Source organism: Capricornis sumatraensis, chromosome 1 (assembly GCF_032405125.1).
Source record: "Capricornis sumatraensis isolate serow.1 chromosome 1, serow.2, whole genome shotgun sequence".
In the NCBI taxonomy this organism is placed as follows: domain Eukaryota; kingdom Metazoa; phylum Chordata; class Mammalia; order Artiodactyla; family Bovidae; genus Capricornis; species Capricornis sumatraensis.
The window spans coordinates 172,883,074-172,900,482 of NC_091069.1; the positions used below are offsets into that span (position 1 = coordinate 172,883,074).

The 17,409-nt window shown below is 44.9% G+C and overlaps 1 protein-coding gene across 1 annotated transcript in view; it reads right to left on the reverse strand.

Annotated features, from left to right (window-relative positions):
* ILDR1 (immunoglobulin like domain containing receptor 1) overlaps window positions 1-16,939 on the reverse strand; it is a 31,775-nt gene extending 14,836 nt beyond the window's left edge. The window contains exons 1-3 of the mRNA XM_068984628.1: window positions 16,885-16,939; window positions 2,464-2,634; window positions 1,013-1,162 (exon numbers count right to left, since the gene is read on the reverse strand). Of these exons, the coding sequence (XP_068840729.1) occupies window positions 1,013-1,162; window positions 2,464-2,634; window positions 16,885-16,939 (376 nt within the window). The remainder of the gene's footprint in view (window positions 1-1,012; window positions 1,163-2,463; window positions 2,635-16,884) is intronic.
* Window positions 16,940-17,409: the final 470 nt, after the last annotated feature.

Below are 17,409 nucleotides of genomic sequence, written 5' to 3' on the forward strand. Positions count from 1 at the left end.
GTGTATTCTCCCACTTTTCCCCCAACTTTTAACCAGTCAATATTTCTTTAACACTATACATAAAGCTCATTGAAATAGGCTCTGAATTCTGTACCAATAATCCATTGGACGTGGAATCCACTCCCCCAGGAATGTGGGGTGCTGGCCCTTCATTCACAGGTGTGCTGAATGGTCATAACAAAAGTTCACCACACACATGTGGTTTGCTAAGTGCTTTATACATATCATCTCACTTAATCCTGACAACTCTCCATGAGACAAGTACTATGGCAAGTCCCACCTTACAGAAATTGAGGCTTAAAAAATGAAAGGGACTTGCCCAAGTTCACAACCCTTGTGAGTGCAGAACACGGACCTACACCTGAGTCTGACACCTGAGTCTACTCCTGGTACTCCCGCAAAGAATGCATATGCTTCACACATAGCTCTCAGATGTCATGTTTGACGTTTACTTCAGTGGGGGGAGACAAAGACCATTACACCCGTCTTTCAGATGTGATAACAGAGGCCAGAAAAAAGAATAGGTCACTAAGCAAGGAGGTGGAAGCATGGGATCACCACCCCGTCTTTTGATTCTACACCCAGTGCTCTTTCCTCTACCAGTGGAAGGCAAGGGTCCATAAGTGGCCATCTACTTAGAAACCCCTACTCCATAGATTTGGGAAACAGGGGTAGCCAGAGGGCAACTCAGGCATCTGGGGTTTGAGCAGGCTATCAAGGGAGCCTCAGCCACACGTTATCTATGAATCTCAGGAAGGTGAAGGAAAACACCCAGTCCCAGACCTTTAGCCAAAGCTGTAGACGGTCCTCTTGTCTGAGCCCAGCCTCCAGGGTACTGACTTCAGAGGGGGCGGCACATTCTGTGCATTTGGCACTTTCCTCAAAACATGAAAGTGACCAAGTAGACCATCAAGCAACAGAAGAAAAGGGAAAACCCCACGATGACTCAGCCCGCTGGGCCTGGTGCCTACACAGCTCTCCACCCCCAGGCCCCAGCTGCCTCTGAACTCACGATTCTGGATGGTGATCTTGCGTTGCCGGTAATCCACCCCCAGCACAGGTTCATTCTGCCCCCGCCGCTGGGCCACGATGCGAACCTCCCGCTGGCTGTCATTGCAGTCATTGGACGGGTCCTGGCCCAGGGATAAAGCCGCCTGGTATGCTGGAGAAAGAGGACATGGGCAAGTCACACAGCAGTAAGGAATTCCCATCAAGAAAGGTGCCCTCAGTGGTCCCTGGAGCAGTGAAGGTTCTCAGTGTTTCCTGAGGGTCTCCATCTCCTAGGCATTTTCTCAAAGATGGGGATCTGAGAGTCTACATTTCTAATGAGCTCCCAGGTGAAACCATTACTCACACTTTGAGCAGCAAGACTCCAGACCCCTCTATTGGGCCAAAATTTCCAAATCCTGAACTGTATCACCACCTCCCATCCAAATGTCCCCTGCCTCATTTCCAAAGTGACTCCAGAATCTGCTCCCAAATGGTTCCTCTAACCTGACCTCTCAATAAAAGTACTGAGAGCTGTTAAATCTGCTGATGATAAATGCCTTCTACCTGGTCCCTCCTACCTTCCCACTTAATGCAGGCGTTTTAAGAATAGCCCCCAGGAAACAATGCCTCAATTTAGAAAGGGGGTGTTCTAGGAACAAGGTGAGGCTCTGTGGGTGGCTCAGTAATTTAGGTTTTGGAGCTCATATTGCAAGATACTAGTTGGGGCTAAATATGGTAAAGCTGATGTCTCCCCCTCCTTTGTCTCATCTTGGGAAGCTCAGGGTGAACAGGGTCTACTTCTATTCTCCAGATTTCTAAAGGTCAATTGTCCCAGGCTGGTGGTGGGAGTCTCGGCTCTTCTGTTTCTTGAGAGAGGCAGAGGTGGGCAGTGAGAGAAGGACTTAAGTTCAAGACAGCAAGACTGACATGAGTGGGGCAGTTGTCACCAAGAGGGAGGACTTGGCTAAGTGTAGGAGACAGCAGCACAGCATTCAGAGATGCCCACAATGAGCAGGCTTCCTGTGGCCAGTGTGCTCCCAGTCACTGAGAGAGGCATGACTGTCTACAGGATGGCTGGCCCTAGAAGGGGTTGTGGTAGTGGGCGGGAGGCTCACAAATGACCGTTCCTCATCCATCCTGTGGCTAGTGGGTGGGGTGGGGGATACGAGTGCACCAGGCATTAACTAGGATGCAGGACTTGCTCTGCCTTTTTACTTAATGTCTAAGCTGCCTTCATTCCTTTTAGAACAAAGTGGAACAGAAATTTTAAAATAAATTAATGGTATGTGACCCTGAATAAGTTATGTCATCTACTTGGCCTCAGCTTATCTATAAAATGAGGGAACTGCAATAAGCAAACTTTCTGGCTTCTTCTCACTATAAGGATTTGTGATCCTAAATAATTCCTACACCCTAATGGCAGTAATTCACCCTCGTGAGAATGGGGGCAAGAGTGGGGAGGAGGGCACTCACATGCAGAGTAGTAGTCAAAGATGGGGTCCTTGCAGAAGGACTTGAAGCGCCACGTCACCACCACATCCTGGAGCTGGGCAGAGGTGGTGTAGTCACATTTGAGGATGACGGAGGCAAACAGGGTGACATAGCGCTCCGTGTGCTGGACCGTCACCAGCAAGGACGTGCAGCCTGCAGCCGAGAGCAGAAGGCAAAGCTGAAGGCAGACCAGGACTCTACAGGGTGACTTCCTTCTATTCACGGGGCAAGAAAAGCAATGCCCATAAGCAAACACACTGCCTGGCTGGTTGGGAGCAGCTCACAGGCAATTGTCTTACTCAGCCTAGGCGGGGTTGTGGTGGATATTGCACAGACACCCTGGAGGAGATGGAGGGAAAGAAAGAGGAAGAATCATGACTCCTAAGTTGGCTACGTCCATATAGAGTGATGACACATTCAACAATGATAAAAAGAAGGCCATAAAAGAATGACTTTGCTGGTGTAGATATTTTTTCATGTTACTTCTCTAGGTAAAATGTTTTCCCACTTCCCTAAGGATAAAGTTCACCCTCTGCACCCTGGCCTAGGAGACCAGTCAGGTCTGCTTTCAGCCTTTCTCTGGGGCCTCATCTCCCTTCATGCCCCACCCTGACAGAGGGCTTTGGGCACTCTAGCCTTGCCTCCGTCCTTCTTGTGCCAGGTCATCCCAGGTGTACATCTCTCGGCTGGAGCACTCTTCCGCATCACCAGCTGCCACTCCACTCCCTTCACCAGGCTAAGCAAGGTTTATTTCTTAGGTTTTCAGCGGCACCCTTGCCTCCTCTGACTGCAAGTCTGGAAGAGGAGGGTTCCTCTGCTTTCCCAAAGTGCCCTGTCCTACCTCTGGCAGCACTTTTCACACTTCTTGGGGATGGCCTGGCTACTGTAGGCTTGGAGAAGGCCTACTGGGCTTGCTTCTGGCTCACTGTTCAAACACAAGAGCCTCATATTGGCACCTGTCACCTCCTTAAAAACTGAAGTCACTCAGTTGTGTCCAACTCTTTGCAACCCCATGGAGTGTAGCCTGCCAGGCTCCTCTGTCCATGGAATTCTCCAGGCCAGAATACTGGATGGGTGCCCGTCTCCAGGGGATTTTCCAAACCCAGGGATCAAACCCAGATCTCCTGCATTGCAGGCAGAAGCTTTACCTTCTGAGCCACCAGGAAGCCCTTCAGTTCAGTCACTCAGTCGTGTCGGACTCTTTGCGATCCCATGAATCGCAGCACGCCAGGCCTCCTTGTCCATTACCAACTCCCAGAGTTCACTCAGACTCACGTCCATCGAGTCAGTGATGCCATCCAGCCATCTCATCCTCTGTCGTCCCTTTCTCCTCCTGCCCCCAATCCCTCCCACCATCAGAGTCTTTTCCAATGAGTTAACCCTTCACATGAGGTGTCCAAAGTACTGGAGTTTCAGCTTCAGCATCATTCCTTCCAAAGAAATCCCAGGGCTGATCTCCTTCAGAATAGACTAGTTGGATCTCCTTGCAGTCCAAGGGACACTCAAGAGTCTTTTCCAACACCACATTCAAAAGCATCAGTTCTTCGGCGCTCAGCTTTCTTCACAGTCCAACTCTCACATCCATACATGACCATTGGAAAACCCATAGCCTTGACTAGATGGACCTTTGTTGGCAAAGTAATGTCTCTGCTCTTCAACATGCTATCTAGGTTGGTCATAACTTTCCTTCCAAGGAGTAAGTGTCTTTTAATTTCATGGCTACAGTCACCATCTGCAGTGATTTTGGAGCCCAAAAAAATAAAGTCTGACACTGTTTCCACTGTTTCCCCATCTATTTCCCATGAAGTGATGGGACCAGATGCCCTGATCTTCGTTTTCTGAATGTTGAGCTTTAAGCCAACTTTTTCACTCTCCTCTTTCACTTTCATCAAGAGGCGTTTGAGTTCCTCTTCACTTTCTGCCATAAGGGTGGTGTCATCTGCATATCTGAGGTTATTGAGATTTCTCCCGCCAATCTTGATTCAAGCTTGTGCTTCTTCCAGTCCAGCGTTTCTCATGATGTACTCTGCATATAAGTTAAATAAGCAGGGTGACAATATACAGCCTTGACGTACTCCTTTTCCTATTTGGAACCAGTCTGTTGTTCCATGTCCAGTTCTAACTGTTGCTTCCTGACCTGCATACAGATTTCTCAAGAGGCAGGTCAGGTGGTCTGTATTTCCATCTCTTGAAGAACTTTCCACAGTTTATTGTGATCCACACAGTCAAAGGCTTTGGCATAGTCAATAAAGCAGAAATAGATGTTTTTCTGGAACTCTCTTGCTTTTTCCATGATCCAGCAGATGTTGGCAATTTGATCTCTGGTTCCTCTGCCTTTTCTAAAACCAGCTTGAACATCTGCAAGTTCATGGTTCACACATTGCTGAACCCTGGCTTGGAGAATTTTGAGCATTACTTTACTAGTGTGTGAGATGAGTGCAACTGTGCGGTAGTTTAAACATTCTTTGGCATTGCCTTTCCTTGGGATTGGAATGAAAACTGACCTTGTCCAGTCCTGTGGCCACTGCTGAGTTTTCCAAATTTGCTGGCATATTGAGTGCAGCACTTTCATAGCATCATCTTTCAGGATGTGAAATAGCTCAACTGAAATTCCATCACCTCCATTAGCTTTGTTCATAGTGATGCTTTCTAAGGCCCACTTGACTTCACATTCCAGGATGTCTGGCTCTAGGTAAGTGATCACACCATCGTGAAGCCCTTAGCACCCAACAAATATATGTTCATTCATGTTGAATACATGATGAAATGAATGACAGTGAAAATTGGCAGTACAACTGGTCCAACATAAGCACAAAACAAATTTTTTAAAAAATGATCAGACTGACAATTTTTTTTCACAAAAGATTTCAAGGAACTAACAATTTTTCTTTTACTTTTAAAAACTTTCTCCCCTTACCTTCCAAATCTACAGATACACTTAAAGCTCCAAGTCTGTGTTGATGAGGAACCAGGTGGCACAGAAATGTCAGGTGGGACTTTGACATGGTCAGAGGTCCACACATTACCAGCATCTTCAGATGTTCCTGTGTCAATATGGATTCTAGGCCCAGTTATAGGGGCCTTCTTATAGCAGGTTTAATGTGGAGAAATAGTACTCAAACTTGAGCATACATTACCAAGAGGACCTGTGACAGCCCAGATCACTGTCAGCAGGAGTTTCTAATTCAGTAGGACTTGGGTGGGACCCAAGAACTTACACCTAATAAATTTCCAGGAGATTCTGATACTACTTCTCTGGGCACTGTACTTTGAGGACCACTGGTATAGACTAGCTAAACTAAACCCAGGCTTTGGACTCAGATACAGTTGGGTTCAAACCAAACTGAACTACTCACTTGGACACTGGAGAAGTTATTTATTCTCTCTGAGCTTGTGTTTCCTTCGCTATGAACAGAGACTGTATAAGTACTAACCTCATCAGGTCCTTGTAAGAATGCAGCGAAATAATCCACACTTCTGGCACCTGCCATGGTAACTGGCAAGGTGCTGGCATATATGCTGCCATGTTGGTGACAGTGTATGAGTCTTTTTCCTTTTCCCCTTATTCTGAGGGCCATGGAGAAAGGGGTATAAGTTACAAGTCTCTCCAATAGAGTTCTCAAGTGGAGCTGTGTTCATTTTGACTGAGTTACTCCCACAAACAAAACAGTCACCCCCCACCTTTCAGAGCCGCTGAGTGGGCCTGGCTCAATGGCCAGAGCCATGAGCATGGTGCTGGGTCCTGCCTCACCTTCTAGACACAACCCTCCTAATACAGAACACCATGGTTTATGATGGGATCAGCATCCACTCTTCTCATGTCCACAGAGAGACAGCAAGGTGCTGTGCTGCTTGGGACAGACTCTGGTCGCCAGAAATACCTGAGCCCTCTTCAGGGCTGAGCTGTAATGAGGATGTGCCGGTGACAGCCGTGCTAGAGAGGGTCTGCAGAAGTGTGGGGGGAGGCCTGTGGGTGGGGAACCATCACAGAAGGAAGAGAGGGTTAAGCTCGATTCTAAAACCAAGGTAGGATTAAGATGATATGTGAAAAGCAGGAAAAGGGCAGAGACACTCACTGAGTCAGGATGCAAGAAAGGAGTGAGTAAAGGCGCTTATCATGAAGAGGCTGTTCCTTGGGGAATCTGAAGGAACCAGTCCAGCTGGGGCCTCTGGCTTTACGGAAGACAGATGAAAAATAAAGTGAGATGATGGTGGGGAGTGGGAGTAGGCAAATGGGGTGGTGTGTAAATTGCACTCCAGAATCTGTTTCTAGTTAATGGATAATCACTGAAGGTTTTTCTGAAAAAGAATAATAAGGTGAAAGTGGTGTTTTAAGGAAGATGGATGACTTCCTTATTTAGCTGTGAATGGAAAAGAACATCATTTTGAAAATAAGCCTTGAGGAGCTTGTTGGGGTGGGGGGAAGACTTGCTGTCTCTACTAGCTGTAGGATTCCTAGAAATCAGCCCAATAAGAATCAAGAGCTAATGACTAGTATCTGAAGCTTAACATGGATTATTTCATAATCTGATTTTTTTACTTTTGCTTCTCCACCTTCACCACCTCTTTTTTTCCAGAACTGACCTGGATTAAACCTTGGAGCTTTTACCCAACACAGCTTTAACTGAACAGCAGAAGCAGCTGCAGTAAGATCTGACAACAAATAGGATGGCATTGTCAACATTAGCTTATTTTGATCAGTAACATGCACTGATTGAAATAGAGAGAAAAACACTGACTGGCAATCTAAACAAAATCCTAGACTCACAGAGCACTTTCATATATTTCCTTCTACTCACTATCTTTACGAGCCCTGGGGAGAAACAAGCTGTGCCACTGCATACACAGCAAACCTGAGATTGGACAAGGCAAGTGGCTTGTCTGTGGTCATTCATTTTCTAAGGTGGTTGGAACCAAGACTCTGCCCTGAGCAGAATTGGGCTATTCTTTAAATAGAGGAAGATGTTTGGTATTCAATAGCTTGCAAATAATCAGAGCATGGGGCCAAGCTACACAGGCAATAATTAATATACTACAGGCAGCAGTTACTCTAATATCGTCATTAGTAAACTATGTGTCCTTGATTTTGTCGAATGGTAATCTGATACAAACAACAGTTTGTTCAAAGGACTCCAGTCAACATTATTTGTATAGAGGTGGAATATATGCGGGGGGGCGGGGTGGATAGTACAGGTGTGCCAGGAGTCAGAGACAAGTATTTGGTTGGAGCCAGAAATTACTCTGGGGTAACTTTGAAGATGGCTGAATCTGACACCCTGAGGCAGAAGAATGGGGACAAGGGTGATCACCTTCATTACCAAATGTTCACTCAGCGTCTCTTCCATGAATGCCCTTATTATGGGCAAACCACACGTGGGGCGACATGACTCACCTTTACCGTCAGAACTGGCTTTGCTGCTCTTTTATCCTTTCTTTAATTTCATCCCTTAAGTGAATTTCAAGCCTTGAATTATGCCAGGTTGCCATGTATTTGACCATATCGCACTCACTCACACTCCCTCCAGGGGTCTGTTAGCCCCACAGCACCCTGCACAGTTCCCAGACCTTCACCCCTTGCCCAGTCCAACATGGAGAGCGAGGGCGTCTCTCAGGACAAAGGTACTGAGCGACCAGCAAACCTTTCTCCCTTCTTCTCAGCTGCTACTCTGGAGCTCAGCATCTACTGTGTGCCAGGTGATAAACATACACTGTCTCCAGTCCTCATAAAGACCCCTAGGGTGGGGTCAGTCCTGGCCATAGCTGTGGGCAAAAGTTGAGAGACTATAATAAGCCAAGCCCTCTCAGCCTCAGTATTTTGAACTGGAGTCTTGCTCACAACAAAACTCAATCTTTCCCAAGCAAGCAAGCCTGACCTTCCAAGCAGAAGTCAGGAACTGGACTCTTAAAAGGCAGGAGGAATTTCCAGATTGGGAGGAAGTGGAGGGAAGTAGCAAGACAGCCCATTTCGAAGTCAGAAACTTCCCATCTTCTCCTTTAGCCTCTAATTTCTCTGTAAAACTAACCACATTGGGCATGCACGCTACCAAGCAGGTAAAGTTTTCAAGAAAAGACTAAGGGCAGCAGAATCTGGGCTGAAAATATGAAGAGATTAAAAAAGATAAGCGTTCCATTTATACATGTCCTGGTTGCATCTTTGCTCGTTTAAATTCAGTTCTATTGAGTTATCAAATTCTTAATTTTCTTTCTGTTCTCATTCTCTTCATCATGTGGCATCTCCTTCTCCCCAATTCATCACCATCGAATTTCCTAGTTGTCTCTATAATTTTCTCTTTAAATTATGGAAACTGATTTTCTGGGTTCAAATTTTGCTTCCACTCCCCCAGTAGCTAAAAGACCTGATAAGTTATTTCCAAACTAAGGTTGTTTCTCTACATGCAAAATTAGGATGATGATAATATGTGTTCGATAAAGTAATAGTGAGGACTAAAGGAGATAAATATGTCCAGCATTTAGCAAAGAGCATGGCACATAATAGACACTTGATAAATGTGTCTATTTGTATCGTTTTTTATCTTGTCCATTTTAAGAGGTTGAGATCAACTGAGAATAGCATGCAAAAGCATTTTTGAAAGAATTAAAATAATACAAATGTAAGCAGTCATTACTGCCTTCTTTTGCAAAATGAGTTACTGTATTAAAAGCTTTTAAAGCTGTGTCTTACCTGGCAAACCCATTCAGCTGGTCTCCTCTGTGAAAGAGGAAGAGGGATCTGTCATGTAAGGGTGGAAAGGTGACTTCAGATGAGATAACAGAGCCCACGGGAAGGAGAGAAGGGGAAGGGGATTCTCGGTTTCCCGCCATGAGGTACTTTCCAAGACTATGCTGATGCGCAGAGTGAGGACGATCATTCTGTGTTAAGGTGGAAAGAGAATATACCAAAGAAATAAGAGTATCTTTACAACTCAAAGCATGTGTTCCCAAATAGATGCATATCTTTGCACATTTATTTATTCAGCCTGTTTTCCCCATGTAGTAGAGTGGGAAAGATGTTTAATAAGTTTCTAGAAATTATTATCCATACAGCATAGGGATCTAGGTAAAAAACTTTTTTTAACTAAAAATCATTTTCAGGGGACTGGTTGGCCTTTCCCGTCCTTTTCACACGAAGGATCTTGCTTGGAAGGGAGTGGCAGGCAGGGCAGAGAGCAAAGTCTTTCCCAACAAGGGGCAGTAGCCTACTGCTGCCTTGATGGAAGGTCTTGATTCCTGTTTTTCAGGCACCCAGGCACCTCTGCTCCACTCAGCAGGTTAACAAAAGTACACAGATTTAATCCTATCAGAGTTTATGTCAGGGCAAGCTATCTCCCCAAGTATATTTACCATCGGTACTTGTCATATTTTCTTAGATAACAGTGCAAACAGGAAAAGAATCCAGAGGAAGAGAGCCTGGCAAAGCATGGACAAGAGTTAAGGGACAGAGAGAGCTAGGATAGGAGAAAAGGGGAGAAGAAACCAGTTGGGATGGAGAAGGAATTACGTCTATGCGTTACATGGTTAACAAAGATCTGGGTGCACTTAACAATGTTAGGCTTGGAGTGGCAGAAGCCCATGGCTGCCCTGGGGAGGAAAATGTTAACTACTCAGCATGGTATTGAGGGTTTATTATACAGTATGTCATTTAACCTTGGCAAATCCCTATGAGATCAGCCTTATTTTCATCTCAATTTCATAGATGAGGAAAATCCTCAGGTAGATTAAATAACTGGGTTGAAGCCACACAGCTAATAAATAGCAAGACTAAATTTATGCTTATACCTCTAAAATCCCAAATCCTACAATTTCCACTGTACCACTTGCCTTCTAGGTAAGTTTCCTAGGTAAGTTTTCCTAAGCAGAGGTTTAACCCTTTAAGGGACATTTACAAATTTACTTCAATCATTTTGTAGAGAAATCCCTTTCTTTTTTTTCTTTATAAGATAAATAATAAGAAACTTAAACAATAGAGAAGGGTATAAAGTAAAAAGTTCCTCCTTGCTCACCACGAACTCTAGTCTCCAGAAGCACCATAATTTGGTGTCTATCCTCCACATCTTTGTCCACATTTTTTTTTTAAATTAATCATATTATGTGCATTGACTCACAATTTTGTTTCTCTTCAAACTAATAAAATATCATTATATTCTTTATCAGTATAAATAGATATAATTTTTTTAGTGACTGCGTGAAAATTCACTACATGGATGAACCATAATTTATCCCTTTTGCTAATGATGGGCATTTAGGTTGTTTCTAAATTTTCATTATCACAAACAATGCCAAAATAATTTATTGAAGTGAATACCTTTATGTTATATTAGGTATCTCTTCACAAATGTGCTTTTTTATTCCAGTAGGATGTATTTCTCAAAGTGAGATTGCTAGGTCAAAGGGGATGAGGCTTTTAATAAATAATTCAGTAAAGAAGTTTATAGTCCCATGAACAGTGTGTGACACTCCCATGTTTCACTACAATCTTTCCAACAGGGGAGAATATCAATCTTAAAAAATTTTTTGATAACCTACTAAGTGAAAAAAATAGCTTCTCAGGTGGTTTGAATTTGGTATCCTTTAGTTATTATGAGTAGAGGACAACAAGCCTGAGAGGCAGATGCACGGGGTTTCCCAAAGTCATTCGCTCAGGCCAGTGACTCAATCGTGTACCCACATGCTAATCTCAGAGCACATGCAAATTTAAGTCTCACCAGAATGACAAATTTCTGTGTGCCCTGGGCCTCCAGAGGTCACTCACTCACTCACTCACTTATTGAATACCTACTATGAGACAAGCGCTGTTCCAGATGATAGGGGTAAAGTGGCTGATAAGAGAGACAAGGTCCCTGAACTCTTGGAACTTATACTCTTGGTGGGCAAGTCAATAATAAACAAGTAAACACATAAACAAGGTACATCTGGTCATGGCTAAGCTTTATAGGATGCTTAGAAACTGGTAGAGCTTTGTATAACAAGTCCCACTACTCTACAATAAGAGCCAAGACAGACACCCAGGCTCAAATCCTCCTCGTAGCTCTTCTTGGCTGTTTCAGAATCTAAGTTGAGCCCCAAATCTAAATCCTCCTCCTCCTATCCAAACTTGGGTTCTTCCCTGTTTCCCATCTCAGTCAATGGGCAAGACTGAAAACTAGGTATTGTCCTTGACATCTCTTTCTCCCTCACACTCCATACAAAATATTATCAAATTGGGTTTATTTATCTCCCTACTATTTCCGGGATCCCTCTCTCTCCATTTTCACCATCACCCCAGCACAAACTCCATCACTTCAAGCCTGGATACTGCTTCAGTTAACTGGTACCTGCACACACTCTGGTTTTCCTCCATGTGGATAGCACACTGCTGTCCATCTCCCAACTCTTTCTCTTTAAATCTCTCCAAAAGCTGTCCATTGTTCTCAGGATAAATACAAAGCCTCCTATCATGGTCCATGAGACCACGCTATCTGGTCCTACCCACCCCTGCCTCCTTCCCACCACATGGAAAGGCTTCCTCCTCTCAGTCATGGTGACATTCTTGCCATCCCTCATTCTCACTGAGCTCCTATTCAGCAGCCTTGCACATGCTATTCATTGGTCTGGGATGATTACACCTCAGCTCTCAACTCAAGTATCATTTCTCCAGAGAGGGCCTCCCGAATGAGCAAAATCCATTTATTACAACCTCTTGTTGTACCTTGTATCTCTTTCTCATGGTCCCTGTCATAGCTGTATTTCTACATTTCTTTGTTTGTTCTTCAGACCATGAACACCATGGAGTCCAAGGCCATGTCTACTTTTGTTTGAGAGCATGTCTGGCACATGGTATACATCAAACATCTGGCAAATAAACAAATTCATACAAGAAAGGGTAAACTGCCTGGAACAAATTTTAAGTGCTCTGAAAGTACAGAAAATAAACGGTTACAGTTAACCATTTGTAACATGGCCAGACAAAAAGGAAGGAAGAAGCAAAAAGCAAGGAAGAAGAGAGTATGTTGAGGGTGGGAAGGGTACAAGAGGATGCTCATAGCAGTGGAGACGTAGCTGCCCAAGTTAGTGAGGCCAGAATGAGTGGGTCTTGAATTCCGAAGAGCTTTAATCCACTCATACAGACTATGGGGATCTAGCAGAGGTTCTTAGAGCATTAAAGTGAAGGTGCATACGTGCTATGAGTTGCTTCAGTCATGTCCGACTCTTTGCAACCCTATGGACTGCAGTCCGCCAGGCTCCTCTGCCCGAGGAGTTTTCCAGGCAAGAATACTGGAGTGGGTTGTCATTTCCTACTCCGGGGAATCTTCCTGAACCAGGGATGGAGCCTTTGTCTCTTGTGTCTCGTGCATTGGCAGATGGATTCTTTACCACTAGCGCCACCTGGGAAGTCCACTAAAGTGAAGGTGGGAAAAATTAACCCAGATTGGTTAACCTATCATCTGTGTGGAGAATGGTTGGAACTAGCCAAAGAAGTAGCAGGCCTAGAGGTGAGGAGATGGTTACGCTGCTGGGATTAAGCAACAGAACATGATACTGGGTTTGGGAAAAGAAGAAAGTGTCAAATCCTTTCCTTGACACCACCTAAGATTTGTATTTTGGAAGATCTAGAAATGAGTACCAGAGAAAGACATGATCAGTCTTTTTAATTCTTAAAACACACAATTTTATTTCTCCCCTAAGGACTTCAAATAATGAAATAAAGTATTAGGCCGAAAGAAACCCAGGCAAACAGTACAGTAATTACCCACCATCTCATCCCACTGCATTTCTGTTGGGGCAAGATGTTTAATAATTAACATCTGGTTAGACATCCCAGGGGCTTCCCAGGTGGCGCCAGTCGTAAAGAACCACCTGCCAGTGCAGCAGACATAAGAGACATGGGTTCAATTCCCGGGTTGGCAAGATCGCCTGGAGGAGGACATGGCAACCCACTCCAGTAATTTTGCCTACAGAATCCCATGGACAGAGGAGCCTGGTGGGCTACAGTCCAAAGGGTCACAGAGTTGGACACGACTACAGTGACTTAGCATGCATACACGCAGACATCCAGAGGTAGTCAATTTCCATTTCTACCAGGATTCAATGAGACAGAACAAACTTGCTCCATGGTATGAAATAGATGAAAGAGCAATGCACTAAGAGTGAGGATGCCAGGATCCTCATCCCAGCCCTCAAACCAACTCCACTGTGTCAACCTTAGACACCTGACTTCTCTGCACAGATTTCCTTATCTGTAAAATTGGCTGGGAGGGGAAGACAAGGACTGGGGATGATTTCTACTTGTGTTCCCAGAGCACTGCACTCTGAGAGGTACTTCAGGGAGCCTCACAGGAGGTGAGGGGTGGGGCAAGGGAGAGGAGCAGTAGGCAGTCCCTTATCCACCACCTGAGAAGCTCCATTTACTATTTACTATATCAGGGACCAAGGCGTACTAGGGCTTCCCGGGTGGTAAAGAGTCTGCCGGCAGTACTGAAAACCTGGGTTCAATCCCTGGGTCAGGAAGATCCCCTGGAGAAGGCAATGGCAACCCACTCCAGTATTCTTGCCTGGAAAACCCCACGAACAGAGGAGGCTGGCAGGCTATAGTCCACGGGGTTGCAAAGAGTCAGACACAACTGAGAAACTTCACAAGGTGTATTAGGTCTTCAGTATGATCCCAACCTTCACAACCACCACCAAATGAAAGCCAATGGTTTAGATGCTAAGAATCTTGTTCTTTAGAAGTCAGCTGTCTGATTTCCCAAAGAATGGTAACACAAGTTGATAGCTACATGGATCTATAAGTTAACACCCCTCTAAGATCTTTTTAAAAATTCACAAAAGCACAAATGACACGCAACCTTTTAGAATCTGGGGGTGGGGGGAAACTAACTTTTCTTTCCAGGAATAAACTTTGAGGTTGGATGATGGTAACAAGTGCTATTAGCCATTAATGCAAAGGGTTGTAGGAACTTAATAGTCTGTTTTAAGAAGCAAATAATTATTTGTGTGATAAAAATTTCTTCCTTTTTAAAGAAAAAAAGTTTGGAGAATTACACACACAAACCCTCTGATCTCGCCACAGCTCCAAACATAAAGCAGGACTTCCTGACCTCAGAGGCTTCGTCAGAGGCCCAAGCCACACTGACTAGCCAGTGTACCCACAGCTGACATAATCTCATTACTGATCCACACTTTGCAACTGCAGAAACTTGGATGCTAATCAGAGGGCTGGGCTGCCTCTTCTTTAGAAACAGAAGACAAAAAGGTGATGGACCAAAATGAATAATACATTCTAGTGCAGGGTTTTCCAAAGTTCATACCTCAGTTTGCAGCGGATCTTGAAAAAAAAAATCAACTTACTAGATTTGTTTTTAAATCCAGATTTATTTAATGCTGCTAATTTGGGGATTACTTTCTACGAATTTAAATGTTACTAAAGCAGTATTTATTAACTTGATACTTTTAATCCAACATGGTGACTATTTTTTGTGTGTGTGTGTATACCTCTTGTTCCTATTTTATAAATCTCATATATGTGTGTACATATCACAATGCAAACTATATTTCTTCTGGACTTAGAACTTTTCCGTGTTTAGCATTCTCTGGTTTTAAAATGTGTCACGCAGGTAGGCTTCCATTTAATGAATACCAGGCAAACACGGCAGTCTGTATTATTTGACCACCCCAGCATTCTGGCTACTCACACAGCATGGCTAGTTCATGAACACATGGAGCTCTACTTTCCGAAGACTTTGTCCATTTAGCAATTTGTTTACTTTAAGAATATACCCTTTGGTTATGGTAATTGTATTTGAAAAATATTCAGTGTTCAATATCCCTCACAAAAACAGAACAGCTTTTAAAATATGCTGGTGACTTAAGGATTGAGGTTTACACCCTAATGGGATTTTTGTCTGTAAGGCTTCTTTCCTTATTCTTTTTTCCTAAATGACTGCTGGCTACAAGTCCTAATTCTGGGGATGGCATGCCCAGGGCCAGAGTGAGAGTAGACTTCAACTTTCCTAAAACGATCGCTCAAGCAGCTTCAGAAATCCCTGCTGCTATGGAGTCTGAGCTAAACACATGAGGCACAGGAGAGAAGTCTGTGCAAAACTGTGGGATTTTTACGAATTTGTTTTCACAGTCTAACCTGGTGACTGCTCTGGTAGAATTTCGGGCACTTCCATGTCGGTACAGTTCAGTCCATTTCCTGGTGTATCATGAGCATCCAACATTCACCCTCCTCAGCTTCAGACAATTTATAGGACCCACGTTCTACAGAAAATGTGGTAAGCCAAAAGACCTTAGGGATAACAGTTTTCTAGCCTTTTGTAATTCTCCCTCCCTTTCATTCTCAGCATTAAGCTTAAAAAGAATTATAGAATCTTGTCTGAATGAGATCTGATTACATCTGAGCTATCTTCATGTCCTCTCAAGCTTGTAAAAACGGAATTCTTCCTGTACCTTCATATTACATCTTTTCCCGCAGAGAAATACAAGACTCAAACTGGTCTGTGAGCAAACTGAGCTGAACTCCCACTGACAACTAAGAGGTGAGAGGGTAGCTATTCCTAAAAGAGGGAAGTAAAAAAGATAAAATGAAATAGAACAGGGCAGAACTTCCAAGGGAACTTAGGTTCCGGTTTGCAAGGTCACACCTACATCTCAATTGAAAAGGGCTGAAAAAACCTCCACATTCTTTCACTATGTTCTTCCCACCTGATTTCACTCATGCAGATCACAGCCTGCCATTTCCACTACTGATACGCTGAGACACACAAAACCATGCTTTCAAAGCACAGAGGACTGGCCTGGAGGTTAAGGAAATGAAAGATGGTGGATGGATGAGCACTTGATGGGGAGACAATGATCATGGGGTAAAGTTAGGGAAGTGAGTGGATACAACGTAGAAAAGTGACACTGAATATGGTTAGCAAAGAACCTCCTGTTGTGATCCTATAAAATTATATTAATAGATTCTGAATCATATCGAACTTTCCATCATATACTGAGGATACATATACCTCTCAGGAACGAAATAAGTGTATTTCTGAGCCAATATGGTTGTCACCGTATCTAAAACCTATGGCAAGTATCAGATGAAAGGAAAAGGTAATTAGGACTTGAAAGAGTGGCGCTTCTGCCTCTATCACTCCGGCTTTAGAGACCAAGAGGTGCCTAGGGAGCAGGAGGAGGCCAGAGCTCTGAGTTTCTTCCTTAGTTGCACCTGTTTGGTAAAGGCCTAACCTAATAAAAGAAAACAGGTTCCCACAGGCAGAAACTCGACCCGGTCTCCGCACATCCTGGCGCCCATGCCAAGAGCCACCAGAGCGCGGCCCAGGCCTCCACTGCCCCGCCTGCGGCCAACTCTGCTAGGCCAGGCGACAGCGGCCTCCTCTCTCCTTGGGCCTGGCTAGGCCCCATTTTCCCGTGGCTCACCTGCTGGGAGCCAGGTGAAGAGCAGCAGCCAAGGTGCGGGCAGCTCGGAGCCCATGCCGGCGCCCTCCGGCCCCTTTCAGCTGAGGGACTGCGGGGACACTGGGTCTTTCTTCATCAGCGACCCGGCCGCGACGCACCTCTTCTCCAAGGAATCCCTCCGCTTTGCCCTCACTGGGCGCAGCGCGGCCGGCTGACCGACCCTGGGCCCGGGGCAGGTGCCGCCGCCTCCTGCCCACCTGGGGCGCTCCTCGCGGCTCCGCCTCCCGCTCCCAGCGCCGGGGCTTCCTGCTCCGCCCCGGCCCCCGCCCGCGGCCACCTTTCATACCTGCCTCCGCCCCCAGGCAGGCTGCCAGGTGATTCTCCTCAGTGAAACAGCGTTTCCTGCCACTCTCCGCTTGGTCTACGGAGCCTGTTACCATATTTCCAGAAGTTCTGGGGAAATCTTATGCCTAGCAAATTTCTCCCCCTCTGTTTGTAAAATTCTATGGATATAACTTTTTAAGGAATATTTCCTGCCGTATGTTT